The following is a 22,913-nucleotide window of genomic DNA, read 5'->3' on the forward strand; positions in this document are numbered from 1 at the left end:
TGAATCTTAAAGTTGTTTATCCATTTTCCTACCCTAAACCAAAAAAAGAAGACAGAGCCAAAATTTCATCATTGAAATAGAGACATTACAAAGGAGTGTTTCAATTCATGCAAAAAAAATAATAAAATTTTTTTATTAGGGCTGGACAATATAGGAAAATCTAAAAAGTGTTATTGATATATATTGCGATATAATCAGGGTATTCTCCGTCAAACAAAAAAATAAAAAACTAACAAAACGGACGTTTTTTTTTTGTCTTTTGCTTGAAAAAAAAAAAAAAAAAAAAAAAACAAGAGCCTATTTCAATCTTTTTTTTTTTTTTTTTTTTTAAATTTTCAAGCAAAAGAAAAAAACAAAAAAAACGGCCGTTTTGTTAGTTTTTTATTTTTTTGTTTGACGGAAGATACCCTGATTTTATCGCAATATATATCACACACACACTTTTTAGATTTTCCTATATTGTACAGCCCTAATTAAATTTTTTAATTATTTTTTGCATGAATTTAAACACTGCTTTGTAATGTCTCTATTTCAATGATTTAACGATTTGTAATGCGCTATCAATTAATAGATATGAGAAATAAATTGATTATTAGAATTTGTTGACACCTTGATTTGTTTTTTTTCCCAAGCACTTGTCAAGAACTAACAGATCACTTTTTTGAGGCTCATTTAGATTTATCCTTTATCTCATGACTCCATGGGTCCAGTTGGAGCTAAAAGAGTCATGGGGTCAAATCCCTCTTTTAATTACAGAGCTCCATGGGTTCTGCGTGCCTCGGGCATACTATCTGTAGTATATTAGCCAGGAAGCAATAGTCTCCCGATTCTCGAGACTAACAAAGAAAAGGACAGATCTCCTTTTTCCCGTTCTTTTTTTTTTCTCGCTTCGTTATTTACATGTATGTTTCTGCAGGCATTACCTGAAGCAACCTTTCTTTCCTTCACAAAAGTTCACACCCCGGAGTTATTTTGTTTGTGTGAAGGGATTTGGTCATTCTAGCCATAAATTTATGGTAGCTTTACTTCTTTCTAATTATTTGTGATGTTATACATGACCAGTCCTACAAAGCCACAGTTTTTTTTAAATAAAAGTAAATATGGTTCTTTTTGAATATGATGCCACAAGCTTGGAACACCCGTCTTTGTGATTTTTTGCCCATTCCTCTTTGCAGTACCTCTTAAGTTCTATTAGTTTGGATGGGAAGCGACAATGTACAGCCAATTTCAGATCTCTCTAGAGATGTTCAATAGGATTTAGGTCTGGGCTCTGGCTGGGCCATTCAAAGATATTCACAGAGTTTGTTTTGAAGCCACTACATTAATATTTGGACATATGCTAATTTTATTGCACTTATTTAATAATAAATCGTTAAAAATCTTATTTGATATTAGATGTTTTTCAAAATTTCAATCTCATAATACATTCACTATCAAAAGTACAGTCATTTTGTGAAATATAACTCAATTTAATAAATATCATTCTAATTGAATGCAGTATTTTATTTAAAAACTTAAGTTATGATGGAAAGGCTGGATTTTCACAATTCCTTCATAAACTATTTAGAAATTCTGATGAAAGAAATTACAGTTATTATTGTCATTCCCCATGAGTACCAAACTAAAACCCAAAGCAGGTAAGGACTCCCCACTCCAAACAAATGTCAGTAGGAAAGAATAAAGGAGAGCATAAAAATTAAGCCGTCAGAAACTGTGGTGATGTGGAGGAATGAGCGAGAGCGAGAAGTCCGCTTCTGTCCATTTTAAAAGCTTGATGTCACCAAATCAACCAATAGAAAACTGAAAAGGAAAAAAGACAAAAAAAGATCAATTGAAAGTAATAATTACGGCATGAGTGAACGCCACACACACACACACACACACACACACACACACACACACACACACACACACACACACACACACACACACACACACACACACACACACACGTAAGAATGTTAAAAATCACTGTTTAATATTTTTATGATTACATTAATCTTTTTTTAGTATTATTTGTTAAAGAAAATTGACAAATGAACAGAATTATTGATGTCTGTCTTTATTTATTTAATAAAACACTTTTGACATTATAAATGTCTTCAGTCAGTTTTGATTCTTATAACGTCCAGTCTAAATAAGTGTCAATTTCTTTTAACACTTAAGCTACAGAGGGAGGGATGCTGACAAATTTAATAATTATGTTAAAATCAAATTCGTACAACTATAGTACCCTGATGTTTCCTAAATGTGTGCATATTTGATTGTAACATTGTTATAAAAACTACACAACACGTGAGTTTTGAGCATTTCTATCTTGAATGACCATAATGGGCTATATGCTCACAGACTTTTAATTTTTAGCCATGCAAGGGTTGCCAGTGAACTGTATTTCCACTACAAAATTGTCTTGTTTAAGATCTGATTTCTTTAAAAATCCGCAATCTTCACTGCATGTTAGATGTACGTTTTGAAGTCTCAGATCGGACAAGATGCACTCCATTAATTTCCTGGGTGTCCGTGGGGTATTTAAAAGTATTAAAAGTTGATAAATCAAGTATGAGAAAATTAAGGCCCGTAAAAAGTATTAAAGTCTTAATCCCGTTTTTACGAGGTCTTAAATTTTGTTCAAGCATTGTCCGAAATGTTTGTCCCAAAAAAAGTATTAATACATTTATCTTTCACGATTGGTTTGGGCCGGTTGCGTTCAGGCAAGCGACTCTGTCCTGGATGTTATGTAATTTGCGACAAACGTGAGAAGGTGATGTGACGTTCTCCACATGTAACAAAACCATAGAGCAAGGCTATTCTATTACTGGCCTGCAAGGCAAATACATCATGAGATGCAATTGAAGGCTGTGCAGAGAGCGAGTCAGTGGTGCGAGAAGCCGAAAACATTTAGAGCCTTCAGCTTAAAGGGTCACGAAACACCAAAACACATTTTTTGAGCTGTTGACAGTCGTATATGTGTCCCACACTGCTAAAAACACTATTAGGACACCTATATTTCACTAAAAAGTGTAAATTGGTTGTTTTTGCGTTATTTTAAGCAAATTCGTACTTCCTGTTTGAAACGAATTTTTGAAGCTGCGTCACGGTCATGACATAATAGTGTGTATTCCAGCGTGCAGACTGGGCGTCTGTGCCAGAGTGAGTCTTATTACGTCTTACAGTGTGTTGCATTAATGCATGAGTAAGGCTTGGGTCAAACCAATCAGCGCACTCTATTGTGCAACTTCATTAATATTCATTACTATCACCGTGTTTTCAGGACAGAGACGCCACGTTGTGTTGGCAAAACAAGCGTGAAGTGTTGCTTTTATAGTTTGCTGCAGTTAAGTTTCGTTTTCATTTTCTCTCTGTGAGAGCTCAGACTCACGTGTGGATTACAGTGTACGCGACGCGTGACAACAATAACTTACGTGTCTAAGGAGGATTATTGTTTACCTGAGAGCTGTTCTCATCTGCAAACGCTGGGATCTGGAATCGTTTGTAGTATTCTCTTCATAAAGACGCGGCTCTTGTTGCTGGTGATTGTCCTGTCTCTACAGATTTGGTAAGTGAGCGACCAGTGCTCTTTGTTTATTCAGTTTGTTCGTATCTAACAAACTATTGCACAGAGTGTAAACACGTTAGCACCACAACCAAACTTTAACCTCGTGTAGGGTTTTTACCGCATTTAGTGACCGGAATAACACGCGCGGCTTTCTGACACTACCTGTCGTCTGCATCTAAGTTTCTGGGAAATGCGGAGGGTTTTTTTCTCTCATTCGCCGTGCGGTATAAAACATTGCATGAAAAATACACGCTTAGAGCAGCTCCTCGAATCAAATATCTCGTGTGTCGCGAGGGGCATGAATGAATTCCCTGAATGAAAGAGCCAAACTGCAGTTAAAGTCCACCATTTAATAATTTGGCTAATAATTCGACTACAGATGTCCATGTAGGTTAAACACCATCACATTATCCTGTATGTATGTGTGTGTGTGTGTGTATTTTGACTCTGAAACTCGCGCGTGCCCAAATCGACACTCCCACACCCTCCCACTTTAGTTCCTCCGACACTCCCCCCTAAACAGAGCTGGACACGCCCACTTTTCTGACTTTTTCCAAAGAAGAGGTGTGAAAACACCCTGCTGAAACGAGGGGGTTTCATGGCCCTTTAAAGGCTTCTCAACACTGTGTTTCTGTTGCAAAGCATGAAATTGCTACAACTAAACAAAGTTATGCCACCTGTGGGCTAGTTTAAAGTTCCGAGCTAATAGCGACATTAAGGCTTATACGCACGCACACTGGATTAAGCAGCGAGCCGTTCACATATCCCGTTATTTCTGCGTAAAACTTCATTATTCCCAATATTTGAATATATGCCAATATGCGTGCACAAGTGGAGCGATATGCTCGCATCTTTCAGATGCACTGAAAACAAGTACGCTGTCGTGGTGAGAGTTGTGCGTGGCTTTCAGTGCAATGTTAACAAAAGATATGTTAGACGAATTATTACAAATTATTAAAATGGTTATGCATATATGATCGCAGAAAATAACAACAGTTCATTTTTAAAACTTGGCTAATATAAAGCTTAAATTTACATTAGACGTGATAACCATGAAACCATGATCATTCTTCAGATTATAATCGTACAACTAAAATCTATAAATGTTTCATCCCTATTTGTTATGCAGTTCAAAACATCAAATATGAATGTGTCTGAATGTAGAAGCAGCCTACTTAACCAATGCACTGCTTTTGTTGTGCTTTGAAATACAGCATTTCAATATTTTTGTAAAAAAAGCCAAATTGCACAATGCAGTGATGTTATGTAGTTTCAAAATTCAATATATTAACATTTCAATGTAGAAAAATACAACGTGGGTGTCTTAAAGAGCAAAAATACAACATATGGGCTCTTATATGTTCTTGTGTGATCACTCATATTACAAGTCATTTCTCTCCAGCCCCTCATTTAAGATGGTTTTGATGATCTGGCCCCCATGACAAACTAATTGAATAGCTCTGCTATAGAGTAAAACAGACGGCAAAATAGGATAATGTAAGTTTGCGTACTCCTGGTTGGAGAAAGACGAGTTTAAACAGTTGCTAAAGCCTGTCGCTAAAAACAACCGTGTAATTTATTCCTTCAAGGTTTGTTTCTTTCAAGCTTATCTGAGCTCTGTTGCATGGTTGTGCTCCATTCATTTATTTAACTACAAGTGTTTATTAGCAACTGTTTATTAAGTTAAAGGTTTGATACTGATTAGAACTTAAAGTAGCAAAGAGGTCTTAAAATATTATGAGAAGGTCTTTAAAAAGTCTCAAAAAGGTATTGAAATTACCTTTAGGATTCCTGCATCTACCCTGAATTCCTTTTTTCTCCGCCATGTCTTCAAAATATGACAGTATATTTTACTTTAGTGTTTTCAATAGAATTTCTGCGCTACTTCTTACTGATGGTGCTAGTGGTTACAACAGTTTTTCATCACATTTTATGCTTGAACAACTAAATGAATGTTGATGTCTATTTAACTTAATGTATTGTAATTACATTACAACATCAATGCTGTAAAAAACAACCTTGTGTAATTGAAAATAGCCACATTAAGCTTTCTGCGGAAGTTCATTGTTGGCTTTAAAACTCTAACTGTGCATAGATCTCATTGGCAAATTGACCGAATACATTTTAGCATCCACTACTTTATTCTGTGCCTGAATATGTGTCTGTTTTCTAGCAAGTTTATGCTAGCAAACACATGAGTTTCTACTATCAAAGACACAACTTTCTGATAGTGAAAACATAACTTTACTTCACTTGTCCTAACTTTCTGCTAACAAAAATATTCTGCTTAAAAAAACAGAACTTTGTTAGTTTCAATATTTTTTATTAGACATTTTCGCAGATATTGACTTGAAAATACACTTTTTTAAACATAAACATAAAACTTCCATTCTAACAATTAGACATGTGTAAATAAAAAATAAAATAAAATAATAATAAAAACAACAACAACAACAACAGCAATCACAAGTTTGTAAAAAAGAAATAAAAGGGTACCAAACTTTTTCAAATAACAAAACTTTGTCTATTAGGGTATATCTGATTTTTTCCAGATGTAATGTACAGGTTACTCTGTCAGCCATAATTTAAAGAGTTCTTCTTCGTTTTTCTTCCAAAACAAAAGGATGTTTTTTTTAATTGCAGGGATCAACCCGTATGAAACAAACTGTTGTTGTACCCGTGTAAGTCTCAAAAATTCTTCGGAAACTCCAAATATAATTAATAAAGGATCTGGTTCAATCAGAATGTCTGATGGAACTGAAAAAACTTGAAATATTTTGTTCCAGAAACTTTTAATTTGGGACACATAATAACTTAGGAATGAGACGGGTTGGAATCTAAAAACCGACATTTGGCACACACTGGGGACACTTCGGGAAATATTTTATTCAATTTACACTTGAAATAATGAAGCTTATAAAGCACTTTAAACTGAATGAGACAGTGTTTTGCATTAATGTAACATCTGTGAACCTGTTCAAGACTTTGTTCCCAAATTTCACTTGGAATTTCTACTGCAAGTTCTTCCCAAGCAGATTTAATGTTCTCTATAGATGGACTTTTCGCCTGTTCTAAACCTTTGTAAAGCAGGGAAATGGTACTCCCATCTCTTTCACATAACTTTCTTATAACAAAAAAAACTTTACTTGACAGACATCGTTCAAAACATTTTCACTGTGGTGAAAAAAACTTTCCTGCTTGCCAGAGAAAATGACATAAGCTCCTTTGCAGGCATTTTAATAACACAATTATAGGCTATATTACAAAATAACAATATATTTCAGGTAATGATTCTGTAAAATATTACAACAGACGTTTATTCATTCAGTTTCTTTTCGGCTTAGTCCCTTTTTAATCTGGGGTAGCTAAAGCGGAATGAACTGCCAACTTTTGCCCTTCCAGCTGCAACCCATCATTGGGAAACACCCACACACTCTCATTCATACTCCTACACTATGGGCAATTTAGCTTACCCAATTCACCTATGGTGCATGTCTTTGGACTGTGGGGGAAACCGGAGCACCCGGAGGAAACCTTACACAGAAATGCCAACTGACCCATCCGGGGCATGAATCAGCGACATTCTTGCTGTGAGGCGATTGTGCGACCCATTATGCCACCGTCATGCCCATCACAACAGACATTCAACCCTTAATTCTAAAATCTTGATATCATCTTTGAATGTAAATACTATTTAAAAATATTAATTTGAAATGGATGGTCAGAATGATCACTATGGCCATTCTAGTAGAATTATAATAGTTCCAACGTTAAAGAAATATTACTGACCGACCACAAACTTCTTCAAAACTTTTGACTTTTACTATGAATCTATTAAATAATATTCAAGCTAGACCAATGTTCAGGTGTAGTAAGGATCTTTACTACAGGGGAAAACAAAATCTGTGTATGTGTGTTATAATGTGCGTTCTGATCAGCTCTGAGTCATGCAGCGTGATGTGACATTTTTTGATGGTTGTTTTAATAGATTTTGTCGTGATCGTAAGTAAGATCTGCTCTGAATAAATAGCATAGATGATACAAAATGTGCTTTATTAAAAATTCTTTCTCTGCAGGCGGCTGAGGGGGTGACCTTCATTGGTCCTGACACTCATGCCATCCAGGCAATGGGGGATAAGATCGAGAGCAAACTCATCGCCAAAGCTGCTAAAGTCAACACCATCCCTGGCTTTGATGGGGTGGTCAAGGTCAGATCAACATTTAGGATGTTTTGCTTATTTGTTTATTTCTTGTTTATGTTTGTCCTCCGTCTTTTCCCAAGAACTTTACACAAGTATCTAAATGTATTTTCACCATTTTAAAAAAAAGTTATTATATACTGTAGATGTGTAAAGATGTTCAGCTCAGTACAGAGACATGGTTAATTGAATTGAAAATTAATATTAGCTGAATACTTTGTAAGTATTTAAGGCAAGTTATTGTATAATGATGGTTTGTTCTGTAGACTATCGAAAAAATATAGCTTAAAGTGGCTACATTTTTTTTATCTTAAAATGAAACTTTTTGCAACTGCTCATTCAACCAAAAAAATAGACAACACATCTGTGTTTCTTTGTTTAAAATGTGCAAATGAGTTTTGGCTTATAGAATGAGCAGGCTTCATGACAGTGGGATGCAGTTGGAGGAGATTTCCTCCTGCTGTCACTGTGTATGGAACGAGCACAACTGCATTCATGTGAGCTGCGATTAGTCAAAACAGACCCAAAGCGTCCACTAGCGGCAGAAATAATCTAGTCAGTGCTGTTTACTCCACTTTTTGTTATCAACTGTGTATTTTGATTATTGTTATGAATCGCACAAGCTGAAACTGTACTCTGGGAAGTGATGATTGTTTTTTGGAAAGTTTAGACTGTGATGTTTATCACATAACAAATGCTTTTCAATCTTTTTGTGGCCTCACAGAGAAAAGCTAATTATTATTTGTAAAACATTTACCTTCTGTTACACATTCAAATAAATGTTGGAATATGAATAAAAATTAAACAAAATGAAATATTTTCGCAAAATAAAACATAATCTGGCTGTAAAAACCTGTAAAACCTGTAAAACAAACCTTAGAAAGAAAGATTAAAGTTTAACTCACTTTCAGTTAGTAGCTCCAAAATATTAAAACAACAGTCTTTAAATTATTTACAATTGAATAAATAAAATACCTGAAAAATTAATATTGTGAACTTTTATGTCAAACCAGCCAACAAAATTTAATTGAAATGTTTTTGGCTGCATATTAGGGGACAGCCCAATTGTTCATTTGAATCAAATTTTGAATGAATTTAGTTTTTGAGCATTTATTTGAATCTGATTGAAATTTTATTAAAATTATAAGATGTTTTTAATCCAGTTTTATTTGATTTTTACTTTATACTAATATGAACAGTTTATTTGATTATTTTATGTCTTCATTTGAATTTGTTTTTACTGTTATTAATAATGAAATAATGTATTAATTATTTTTATTTATTTATTTATTTTTTTTTATCCTCAAACATTACCCCCGTACCCATAGCACAATCCATTGCCCCTAGGGGTTCCCAGGCCTCAGTTTGAACCCCACCCCCAATTTTTTGTAGCATTTTGTTTCATTCAGCTGTCATATATACACTAACATTTAAATGTTTGATGCTGATTTTAATTAATGATTTTTATGTATTATTAACTTATGTATTTATTAGGAATGCATTAACGTGTTCAAAAGTGATGAGAAAAGAGTGTTGCTACATTTTTTTTCAAATAATAGTGTTATCTTAAACTTGGTTTTAATCAAATAATGCTGAAAACATGCCAAGTGATCTGTATAATCAAATAAATACATTCTTGTTGAAAAATATTCTGGCCATAAACATTTTATTAGAACAAATTATTTTGCCAATAGAATAGCATATAAAACACTTAAAAGCATAGTTCACCCCAAAACTTTTGTGATCATTTACTTATCCTACACTTGTTCCAAACCTGTTTGTGTTGTTTTCTTACGTTAAACACAAAGCAGTCATTGACTTTCATGGTATTTTTTAATACCTGCTATGGATGTCAATGATATCTCCCAACATTTTTCAAAATATCTTGATTTGTGTTCAGCAAAAAAAGACGTTCGTAAAGGTTTCAAATCACTTGAGTGTGAGTGAACTAACTCTTTACCCTCAACAGAGCTAAATATTATCTATTTAGAACTTTTTTTGCAAGTCCTCCTGCTGTCTGTAATCCTCTGCCCCTCCCCCGTCACCCCTCCTCCTGCATGCTGTTTAAATAGCCTTTAATGGTCGCTGTAGTGGCTGTTTTGACACTTCCTGCGCTGATAGGGCTCTATAAAGCAAAGATGTGCCGCATGACACTCCGATTGTATGGGCATTACCATCTGTGAACACCTCCTCAACGACCCTGATAACATCAGCACAGTGATCACAGTCTGACTCTCACACACACACGCAAAATCTCTCCTTTAGTCCCTTCTGCTGGATTTGTCACCTCGGCTTCACTCCATTTAATGCTAGTGTAGATCTCTGCTGTTAATGTATTTTGACATCTAGTGAGAAAGGACATTTTAGTAGTTGCTTCACTATTTCGGTAATGGTTTGTAAACAGTTATTTTGTCGCTGTTTGAGACCTTCGCAGTTGTGTAATTGCAACAATTGTTTTAAGCAATTAAATATGACCTACTTGTCACTAAATGTGTTGCAGCTACATATAATAACAGCTCACACTCTGAAACCATAACAGCGGCAGTTTTGATAGAGCGATTTGTCCTATAATCAAAATCTCGATTAACTGAACGTTTTAACTCGATTACGATTAATAAACAATTATTTTATTCTTATTTTTTTGCTCTCATAGTTCACTGATAATACAGTAAATATGCTCACATATTACAAATCAGAGATTTTGAATTAAGTTTGCAATCCTTGATTTTCAAATAATTGAAGGAAACACACACTATCTACTATCTATGATTATTTATTAAACATCAACGTTGAACAACTGAATTTAAAACACACGTTGCCTAAAACGAAAATAAACTTGCACTTTTGGTAACAATTTATTGTTTTCAATGTTTTTCTCATTAAAGGTAGAAAATAAGCAGTATCTCTTCTAAATAAAATAACTCTTGTAAATCCTGTAAATAATATTTCAAACAGGATATTTCCTACATCTTCTGTAAACAAACATTTTAATGTAAATAACAATTTTATTGTAATGGAAAATCTGCCATCTCAAGGCATCACTGGCGCAGCTTCCAATCATGGTCAGTCTAGTACAAAGGTGTGATGTGTAATTACATTTTTGAGAGATGCACAGGTGTGTAACCATGAGAAGGCTGCACTGGACCATACACGTGCATTCGACGCAGAAGTATAAGCCTTAACAGAGCCTGGTCACGTGAGTCCACATGCGGTAGGGAAAGTAGTTGTAAAATTTGACTTAAAAAATTAGATCAATTATAGGTTCTGAATGTTACTTTTTGAATAATTGCCCAGCCCTACTGGAAAATATTTACAATTTTATTGTCTCAGCACAGTAATGTCTTTGCCCAATTAGTTGACTCGTTTCACTCAAGTTTAGCACTTTAACTCAAGTATTAACTCAAGTATTTTCAATTTTTACATTTATTTAATAAGCAATTATTTATTATAAGAATAATTGTTGAAAATGTGTGACATTTACAAAGTTAGTCATGAAGCAAGTTTTCAGAATTAATTGATATAATGTAAAGAAGATTGTTTAAGTATTGTAATTGAGTCTATTAGAAGCTGTTTCATTAAATTTAAAGCAGAAGCAGCCGATCTGTGTGTTTCTTAACAGTACTGTTTTGCTACGAGTGATTTAACAGTAGAACATTTGAATTTGTCTTTATTCAGGTCACCTCAGTTACTGATCTATTCTTTTTTTATGTGAATTGGTCTGTTTCTCACTTTCTTTTCTGAATGTTTAAATTGTTACGTCACATGATGTGAATCTCATTTCATACCACTTTAGAATGTTTTTTTTCTTTTCTATTTTAAGTAATGTTAAACCTTTGTAACGGAGGCAGACTGTTAGTCTCGAGTATGAAAGATCATAGAAAGATCAGCAAAAAGCTGCTGTTTTGTTTTGTTTTGTTTGTTTTGTTTTGTTTTTTTTTTTTGTTTTGTGTTTAGTTTGGTGTTTTGTGTTTTGTTTTTTGTTTTTTAGTTTAGTTTTATTTTGTTTTGTTTTTTGTTGTGTGTGTTTTTTTGTGTGTTTCTTGTTTTGTTTTGTCATATAAAAAATCCTGTATTTGTTTATGTATGCTGGAAGTATGGGAATAATTCATAATATTTGAAGCATTATGTTTATGTTTTAGAAAAAAATAAATCTTTTTTTTCTTTATAATTCTTTAATTTTATGGCCTTTTCTCTTCATTACTTAAAAAACTCAATCTATTTGTCCACATTATTAGCAAAAAAAAATAATAATAAAAAAATAATAAAGAAATAAATAACTAGAGTTTACACAACTCTAAAACATAAATGTATATTGGCTTTATTAGACAATAAAGTTTTGTTTCACAGTGCCCATAGCCATAGGCTTCACGAGTTAAAGCAGCTAGGTTAATTATCATAAACATGACTTCTTCATCAGACACTTTTGTCAGGTCAAGTCAGATCTTTAACTTTAGACCACACTGTTTAACTAGTAATAACTATCATTCTCTCTTGCTCCCCCTTCTGGACAACCTCAGGAACTGAATTGTCTCACTTGCTGCATGCCACATTTAACATTTCACAGACTGCTATGTGTTTATTAAATAAAGTCATGTTTATTTTTTATTTTTGCAGGATGCAGAAGAGGCTGTGAAAATAGCAGGAGAGATTGGTATGAGACATTGAAATGTTCAATCTTTGTTTGCATGTATTATTAGTAAGATGATTTCGGAAATACGGATAACACAGAGTTTGTGTCCATATAGGTTACCCTGTTATGATCAAAGCATCTGCTGGTGGAGGAGGTAAAGGGATGAGGATTGCATGGAATGATGAGGAAACCAGGTGAGATGTTGGGACAGCAGATTCTTTTAATATTTAAGGGTCAAAAATATCTGATTATTAGACACAGTTTTGGAACGAGAGTTGCCTTGTACACTGCATTAATAAATTGTAATGCGCTTTCGATTTATAGATTTCGTTCAGTATTGTAGGGCAGTGGTTCCCAAAATGGGGGTAGGGACAACGACAGGGTTTTGCTTGATTTCCACAAATCTAATTCCTTTTTTGAAACTATTACAATTACCATATATTATCCATAACCTACAGAAGAAAAAAAAAGTAGGTAATAGATACATTAAAATATTTTTTGCGACCTTTGGGTTGATTTTGTAAGATTAAAGACACAAAACATGATTTTATGGCACCAGGTTAAACTTTCTGACACCTTTACAGCACTCGCATCCATCAAAAATAAATACCATCCTCAACTGAACCTAAAGGATGGTCTCAGAGTGGCGTTTTTTAAATGATGAATAGAATTGGGCATATGTGTGTACCGATGTGTGCAAGGTTTCTATGTTTATAAACACCTTAGAGGATATTGGGGGTCGTGAGTCACAGGCATTTTAATTTTGGGGGTCGCTGGCTGAAAGGTTTGGGAATCCCAGCTTTTGGGAACTAAAAATTAATGACTATTTAGTGTATTAGATATATTATATTATTATATAATATTAGATGTATTAGACAATAATGTACTAATATTTTATCTTTCGGTAAATAAGTTGCACAGAGAGTGAGAAGTTGCACAGAGAGTGAGAAAACAAGTTGACGCGCACTGGTGTAAAAGTCACAATTTATAAAATTCTGACAAATCAAAGTAAATAATACTAAAGGTGTTTGTTACTCTCACTTTGCAGCAATATGTGGAAAAAAGATGTAAAAAAAGTACAGAATGAAATAAACTATCATGAATAGTAAAGATAAATCACATCTGAAGTAAAAGTGTTTTGAGATAATACACTGCCTGACAAAAGTCTTGTTGTCTATCCAAGTTTTAGGAACAACAAATAATAACTTGACTTCTAGTTGACCATTTGGAATCGGAAGTGGCTTATGTGAAAAGCAAAGTCATGGTACAGTGGAATAAGAATTAATATTGTGTATGACTCCTATGAGCTTGAAGGACTGCATTCATACATCTCTGCAATGACTCAAATAACATATTAATAAAGTCATCTGGAACGGCAAAGAAAGCATTCTTGCCGGACTCTCAGAGTTCATCAAGATTCTTTGTATTCATCATTAATGCCTCCTCCTTCATCATACCCCAGGCATGCTCAATAATGTTCATGTCTGGTGAATAGGCTGGCCAATCCTGGAGCACCTTGACCTTCTTTGCTTTTAGGAACTGAAGGATGAAGTCTGAAGGATGAGGAGCAGCACTATCCTGCTGAAGAATTTGCCCTCTCCTGTTTTTTGTAATGTAATGGGCAGCACAAATGTCTTAATACCTCAGGCTGTTGATGTCACCATCCACTTTGCAAAACTCTTGCACATCTCTATACTGAATGTAACCCCAAACCATGATTTTTTCTTCACCAAACTTGACTGATTTATGTAAGAATCTTGGGTCCATGTGGGTTCCAATAGGTCTTCTGCAGTATTTGTGATGATTAGGATGCAGTTGAACAGATGATTCATCTGAAAAATCTACCCTCTGTCACTTTTCCAAATGATCAACTAGAAGTCAAGTTATCATTTGTTGCTCATACAACTGGGATTGACTACAAGACTTTTGTCAAATTGTGTATGTTTGTGTCTGCATGCATGCATATATACAAGAATGTTTATTTATATGAAATATGTAAAATATATATACGTATATTATAAAATTACTATATAAATTTTATTTTATTTGTGTATATATGTGTCAAAACAAACTTTGATTTTGGATGCAATTAATCATGATTAATCTTTGCCCAGCAATTATTATAAAATATAAACTATCAATCTAAAGTATATTAAACATGTGACTGCAAACATAACTTTTATTCCTTAAAATATGGTATGTTTGCTTGTATAGCATTAAAAGTCAAGCAGTACATATTACCATTCACAAATCAACCCCTTCTGAAACCCAAATCCCCTCTTTCCCCCTCCCACTCTGCCTTCTCTATATCTTGAGAATATTAATAAAAACTTCAGTGGAACATGTTGCTGTTAATTGTGCCTTTATTGCCGTAGGCTGAAGCTGGGCTTTTGTTTAAGCTTTAATTGGATTTATCTCGAGAAGCAAAAGAGTCATTCAGAGCAATTCATTGGAGACCGAGGACAGAGAGAGAATTTGAGAGAGAGAGAGAGAGAGAGAGAGAGAGAAAAAATCCTCAGGCAGAGAGATGCTTATCTGCTAAGAGGAATCCTTTTGGTACAAATGTCAAGTTTCCTTACAAAAGCCACTAGAAGCGATTCAGGCAGGCAGTTCAGACTTTGCCTAAACTGTTTATAAGAAGATGAATAAAAACACGTTTATTTCTTCCTATGTTATTAGTGATAATAATAATAAAACAATAATAAATAACACAAAAAAGTGAACAATCAAGGAGTTTTTGTGCAATAGTCAAAATGCTTGGAAACACATTTTTTAAATTGTTTTATTTAACATAAAACAATAAAGCAGTCCCACAAAAACTCCAGAATTGTGTTTTACCAGCTCTTTTCAAAAAGTAGTTAAAACAAGCAGCGATGCATATTTTTTGAGAGTATGTATATGTTCTCGAAAAGCTATCTAATGCTAATGAATAATTTGTTTGAGATAATGTTAAGGATTCGAGTCATTTTAAAGTGAAGTTTTGTATGTTTTTCATTTTCTGTTTCAGGGAAGGCTTTCGTTTCTCTTCTCAGGAGGCGGCATCTAGTTTTGGAGATGACCGTTTGCTGATTGAGAAGTTTATAGACAATCCCAGACATATTGAGATTCAGGTATTCACTATATACATTCTACATGACTTGATGAACAATTAGCCAGAAAAAAACGTATCTCCATTATATTTTAGATCCTACAAAAACAGCCTGCTTTTCCATTGATTTTTCTGCAGGATTACACTCTGGGCATTATTTCAGAAATTACTGAATAAAATGTCTACCTTAGATGCAATTTTAGTTGTCAGAAATGAATTTAAATACAGTTAAATTCATAGTTGGTGAGATTTGTTAATTTTTAAATACGTTTTTGAAAAACACTCGCTAAGCCTGCTTTTAAATTGGGCTAAATACAAAGTAAAACAGTAATATTGTAAAATATTGTCATTTTACATAGCTATTATAATATATTATTCTGTTTTAATATATTTTAAAATACAATTTGTTCATGTGATGAACTGATTTGTCATCATATGATTGGGAAATAATTTAATCGGCTAATTTGACACATGTTTCTTTTTTTATGACCAAAGTTCAGAGCAGTTGTGCTGTTTTTTTTTTTTTTTTGGTTTTTATTTAACTGGTTAACTTAAATTTAAGAAGAAATATTATGTTGCATTGATCTTTTGATTGATTTAATGCATCCAAACTGGTTAAAAATAGCACCCCCTTTTGAATATCTTACTGACCCCAAACTCTGAATGCCAGAGTATCTGCTGGACACTTGGGTCATAGATATAAATAGTCTTAACTTGGCTCATGGTTATTAATTAGTTCATCCATCTGGTTGTTACAACTGATTACTGAAAGTGGAAACCAGCTGAGTAAGATACTATTTGCCATTCAGTGCATCCACTATGACAAAAATATATTAATATTATATTCTAAGAAATACTAAACCATACTATAATGTGTCTTTAAACTGAATTCTCTGTCTCTTCTGTGGCCACAGTGCTTTTTGTGCTAATGGCTTCTATTCTGTTGCCTGCAGGTGTTGGCGGACAAACACGGCAATGCTCTGTGGCTGAATGAGAGAGAGTGCTCTATCCAGAGAAGAAACCAGAAAGTGGTAGAGGAGGCACCCAGGTATGTTTCAACACATGCTATTATCTGAAATCAGCCTGAGAGTTCTATGAAATTAATGCAATATATAGCTGTGCATGGACTACCCACTCCACTACTCTTTTTAGCTATCTACATTGTTAAAATGTTTTGCTTGTTTGGCCGTTTAGCACTTTTCTGGACCCAGACACCCGGAGAAAAATGGGCGAGCAGGCTGTGTCTCTGGCAAAAGCAGTGAAATACTCTTCAGCTGGCACTGTGGAGTTTCTTGTTGACTCTAAGAAGAACTTCTACTTCTTGGAGATGAACACACGTTTGCAGGTTTGTAGATTTGAAGCACATGCTTTGTGCAATTTTGAAAAATTGTTACATTCAAGATTACAAATGAATAACCTACCTTTATTCATGACTTCTCTAAATCAGCCGTAGTTGGTCATTTATATCAGCTGATTCATGGCTCCTAAATCATGACCTCCACATGCATGGTTTTCTGTGAATGTAGACTAGGGGTGTTTCTGTAGCTGAATAATGCAATGCAGTACAATACAACACAACAGGGTTTATTTGTGTAGCACAGTCGTCCAAAGGGCTGCACAGAGAATACAAAACAAAGACAAGTCAACAAATTTGTAAACAATAAAAAATAAGAGCAGTAAAACACACACTGCTAATGGAGAAGATACACTAAAGTCCCTGTTTACACTTAATACGTTTTAGTTTTAATACGGCGTTTTAAATCCACGTCCACACTGGCATTTCACCTCGCGTTTCTGAAAAGATCTCTATCGACACTACACCACTGAAAATGCACGTCACATGACTACACATAAACTCTGGGATGCACTGCAGTGTATGCGGAGGTCTGAGCCCCAGCAGACAGCGGGTGCTCTGCGGGCACCTCCCCAGGTTGGACCAGCACACATCGGACAGTTTACCAAGGTTATACCGCTTTATCTATAGTTGTTAAACCTGATATTTAATCAATCTTGTCTATATCTAATGACGTTTTTTTGAATCAATCACTTGTTCTCAGTTAATGTGTTTTGGCTTAGCGCAAAGATAACTTAATATCTGAATTTATGTTACTACATAGACTGATTCTGCATATTTGACTGATTGCTTGCATTTATTTCCTATAATGTATAAACTTAGTGTACGTTATACTTTTAGAATGGCCATTATTGATTAATAAAGCTGATATTCAGCAAAAGAGACAGCGTATGTTTCATATTTTTCAACCTGCTCCTTCATTACTGCTCCCAAGTTGTGAATTAAAATGGTCTAAATTATAATTATTCTCAAAAAAGGGACAGACATAGATGTATATTGAGGTTTAACATAGAGGTGTAAACCTACACTGGTCTCACGGTTCGGTTTGGTTACCATTATCATGCCATCGATTCAGCTCAATTCGATATCTCTGTGCATCACAGTGCATTGACGATGCTTTCCACACACAGTGTTGTATTTTCTTCACAGCAGCAATTTTTGTATTAAAATGTAAAAATATATTTATATTTATATTTATATACTATTTGTAATACAATTTTGTCCTTTAATTCAAACAGTCAGATAAATAAACTGTACCTTTAAACAACACGGGCATTTATAGCAAATAAGCAAATATAAATATCCCGCTCGCTTTCTGAGCCTTGTCTACCAAGTTCTTACATCCCTTTGATTGGTCACGCACTCAACAGAAAGGGCTGCGATTGGCTCTTACATGCTGGCGCTCTTCACAGATGAGCGACGCTGATAAACGGCAGCAGCGATCACAGCTGAATCATGATAGATGCTGTGGAGAAAACTCGCTCTGCAGATACGCACTTGCGTCTGTATCCAGAAGTAGTGCTGTAACAGCCGAGAGGAGATGAAAAGTCATGCCAACAGGTCAAATGGCCCACTGTGAGAAAGAGAGAAATAGAGTTTACTTTCATTCTCTCAATTGCAGTAAAATAGGGGCTTCTGCTGTAAGTGTCTGTCCAAAGACTGTCCAGCAAACACATATGCAGTAAAATTGCGCACAGCTTCTGCGTTTTTTAAGTACTTGGAGCATTGTAAATACTCCCGCTCCCCTCCCTCGCCATAGTAAGCTACTGCGACATAGCGCATAAGAGATAAATGACGTCAGTACATAATAACCGGTTATGATTATTACTGAACCGATACCGAAATGTCTGTATCTGCATCCCGGTGCACCGAAGAAACAATTCATTTTGACACTCATCGTTTAACATATCGTTTAACATCAACTTCTCAAAATTTTAGCCTAGCTTACGATGAAATGGCATATTTGGAATTAACAATAAAATTAAACAACCGTGTCATAAGTTAAGTTTCTAAATATCCGAATCAAACAAAATCAGCGCTGCTCTTCTGAAGTAATTCACAACTTGATCTTGATGGCGAATCAAAAAAATGAAAAATAAAAGTGGCTTTATTTAAAAGTTTGTGGGCGTTTGAGTAGTTGCTGTCATGTGATGTGCGTTTGACAGGACGGACTGTACCTCTATTTCATATAGAAGTTTTATATAGAAACTTTTGTTTTAAAGTGTATATGGTATATTTAAAAGTACTTACTTTTATTCTTTATCTGGATGTATTTCTTGTTTGTGAAGCAAGTATTTGCTGAGATTCCAGTGCATTTGTTGACCACCAAACTGTCATAAAAGCACACGTGTGGTTCGAGTTTCTCCGTCAGTCTATAGTGATTGATGATTGGCTCCTGTAGTAGTAGGCGGGGCTTCAGTTGCCATATTGCCTGTTACACTTTTCGATATTTAAAACTATATTATTGAAAAGTCTTGAGTATTCTATGGTCTTTAATAAACATGAGTTTTCTGTTAATTGCTGTTCATGTCCTGTTGAGTTGAGTGGAACATGAAGATGCATAGACGTGGACTGAACAATTATAGACGGCAGTTTACATCTTTGCTGCCTCATTACAAGCATACATGGCAAATTGCACAATATACATGTTAAACTAACAAAAGATACATTTAAACAGACTTTGTGCATCTTTAGGGTGGTTCTTAACAAATGTTTAATCTGTAAATCCTGCATTTTTGTACTGGAATGCTGTAAACTGATGAGATACATGGGTGCTGTTTTACAGAAAGCTCATATGTCTATAATTTTAAATGTTGTATATTTACAGAATGTATACGCAGGCAAAACCTAATTAGTTTGAAAGAAACTGTCACAATCAGAAGATTTCGTAAGTACTGCATTAAGGACTGTGTCCATTGATTAGAAGGATCTGGGCTTGAACTTATGCCCTTGAATGAGCATCACATATAGCACATCTGAAGTATTAAGTCTACAATGGAACACAGTGTCGATCTTCATCATCATTTTTTTTGCACCTCAATAGAACCCATATCCATAGAGGACATCAAAGTGTCTACAAAGCTTATTAGTGTGGAAACATGCAGAATGGGTCTGGGCGTACTCCTCCGGGCAGGAAAAGGGTTTTAATATTTCCGCTTGGGGTTAATGACTAGTTGTTAGCTGTGCTGTCTGGTTAACGAGACTCTCTTAAAACACCTTTGTTAGCATTTGAGTGTGGTTGGTGGGAGATGCTTTGTAGTATTTTAATTCTGGTGATGAATTCCCATTTTCTTTCAGTAAAATGAGATTAAGGCATCTGTCCACAGCAGTTCTTGTAATGGGTTATTTTAGGATAGAGCTGCATGATATTTTACATAAAAACTGACATTGCAATATTTTGCTTTTCTGTGATATTTATTAGCAGATGACTTGAATATCTCTATTTGAAAACAATTCATTATTTTAGATTTATTCAGATGTTTTTGCATAAAGCATAATACACAACTTTCAAGTGTAAATAAGTAGAATAAAGCAAAAATACAAATAAATTAAATGAGTCTTTTTTGGATTAATGGGGAGAAAATAACAGTAATAACAGTATTTAGGTAGATAAATCAAATAATCAAATACAAAATAACAGTAGATTTTTTTGCAAGTAATTAAATCAAATTAATCTTTGTTAAAGCTACAATTGTTACAATTTATTCTATTTTTAAGTTATTTTAACTCTCTTCCATTGCTTGCAGTCACAGGCCTTAAAAGCACTTGACTCATTCCAGAAGTGTGGGTACGTTTCAAGCATTTTCCACTCTTTTTTTTAAACTGGAATGACATAGAGCAAATGTAAAATTTACAGTAAATCAATATGTTATTAAATTTAAAAGATGAAAAATGCTTAAATCCGGTGAGGAACATTTGATGCTGTTACTAAATGTTGTGTAAGTCAATGTTTTAAATCACTCATAAAGTTGGCTATAATAGAGTTGACATTTTGTTCTTTAGCTCAAGGGTCACACTTTACAATAAGGTTCATTAGTTAATGTTAATTAATGCATTTACTAACATGAACAAACAATGAACAGTACATTTACTACAGTATTTATTCATGTTAATAAACATTAGTTAATGAAAATACAGTTGTTCATTGTTAGTTTGTTAACTCATGGAGCATTAACTAATGTTAACAAGCATGGACTTGGATGTTAATAATGCATTAGTAAATGTTAAATTATGATTAATAAATGCTGTACAAGTGTTGTTCATGATTAATTCATGTTAGTAAATGCATTTACTAAGCAACCTTATTGTAAACTGTTACCAGCTCAAGATACTAATCTCAATTCAGATGTTACATGGTATGTCTAAATTAGAATTTTAAGGATGTTCATTATATATAGTTTTCAAAAAGTGAATGAGAAATGCATTAAAACATCACAATAACAGAGTTGACAAATTTCAAGTTTCCTACCAAACAAAGGGAAATCACTTGGAGGAAGTCAAATGCTATTACCATGAGTGCATTACAGATTGGAATTCCTTTTGATAACTGATGTAACAAAGTTAAGCAAATGTGGGGACAGACATGAAATGTATTTGTATTTTTTAACTAAAATGAAAAATAATACAAAGAATTAAATGTTCAATGCACTCTAACTAATAGAGTAATTCACCAAAAAATAAAAATAAAATTTGACTTTATTATTTCATGATGGAGAAAGCTGAATGTATTATTCAGGAGGTAGAGACAGTCACAAATAAGCAAATCAGTCGGTAAGTCTATTTCGAGTTTTTTAAGTTCATTTTCCAAGACAAAATGTCTTAAATACACATAGGAACATTTTTTTTAGAGAAAAGTCGATGTAATTAGTATTATTAATCAAACCTTTTCATTTGTTTTTGACAAATCATTTGTTTTTGACAAATGATAAAAGGTTTAGATATGAGATGCAAATTGTACCCACAATTCTTGAATCAGCTATTTACAGTGCTCAGCACATACAAGTACACCCCTCACAAAACTGTTTTAAATTTATGTTTTTAATAAGAAGCTATACAATATTATATTTGTGCATATACATTAGATTAGTCAGTACTGAAGCCAAATCTGGAGCTTATCTAGCAAAATAACTTATGATAATGGTCCAAAAAATAGTACAGCCAAATTTTTATGCTAGAGAAAAATATTAAATACAAATTGAAAAAAGAATAAAAATCAATTGAAGCAAAAAAAAAAAAAAAAAAAATTAAATTTAGTTGAATTTAATTGTATTTCAATTCATAAATATGTTTAGTGACTAAATTATTATTTTAATAAATATATCCGTTTAATAAATCTGTTTTGTTTAAATGCACCAAAATATGTACATTGCCATGCCAAAGCTTACAATGTTTTTATATGTGTTCCTCTCTTTCAGGTGGAACACCCCATCACAGAGTGCATCACAGGGCTGGATCTTGTGGAGCAGATGATCCGCATCGCAAAGGGAAACAAACTTCAACACAAACAGTCTGACATACCCATAAATGGCTGGGCCATCGAGAGCAGAGTCTATGCTGAGGTAAAGTTACAAACAAACAGTATAATGAAAATAGTCATTTATCATGTAGTAAAATATTTGGATATTTCATTTGGTTTTAGTCTCAGAATGACCAAATTTTAACAAATAATGCTCCCTTCATTTCTTTCTAACAAAAAATCTGTTTGTCAGACAAATACAATTAGTCTTGAGTCTTCGAGTTTTCTGTTTAGTGTATTTATTATTATATAAAATAAAATAAAATTAGGACTTCAGTTACTTGCAAAGCAGTAACATTCAATTAATGTTTAATTCATTAAAAAAAGATATTTCTTAGTTTTCTTAGTCGTATATCTGTGAATCTTTGCAACATACCTTAACATTCAAGAGTTTTTGGTCAATAAGATTTTCTTTTCTTTTTCTTTTTATTGCAAAATTTGTATAGGCAGTAAATACGCTTATGTTATGTAATATTTCTATGTGCACCTATTTCAAATTCCTCACAAAATACTTGCGATTGTTTATATTTAGCTGCATAAACAGATAATGATTTCTGAAGGATTCTGTAAT

The 22,913-nt window shown here is 33.8% G+C and overlaps 1 protein-coding gene across 1 annotated transcript in view; it reads left to right on the forward strand.

The window, feature by feature from the left end:
- Nucleotides 1–22,913, forward strand: part of pcca (propionyl-CoA carboxylase subunit alpha) — a 93,480-nt gene that overhangs the window by 23,945 nt on the left and 46,622 nt on the right. Inside the window, 7 exon segments of the mRNA NM_001002746.2 lie at nt 7,633–7,764; nt 12,370–12,406; nt 12,501–12,579; nt 15,393–15,495; nt 16,427–16,521; nt 16,668–16,818; nt 22,242–22,385. Coding sequence (NP_001002746.1) covers nt 7,633–7,764; nt 12,370–12,406; nt 12,501–12,579; nt 15,393–15,495; nt 16,427–16,521; nt 16,668–16,818; nt 22,242–22,385 — 741 coding nt within the window.

The sequence above is a fragment of the Danio rerio genome, chromosome 1 (genome assembly GCF_052040795.2).
Source record: "Danio rerio strain M-AB ecotype USA chromosome 1, GRCz13ab, whole genome shotgun sequence".
Classification (NCBI taxonomy): domain Eukaryota; kingdom Metazoa; phylum Chordata; class Actinopteri; order Cypriniformes; family Danionidae; genus Danio; species Danio rerio.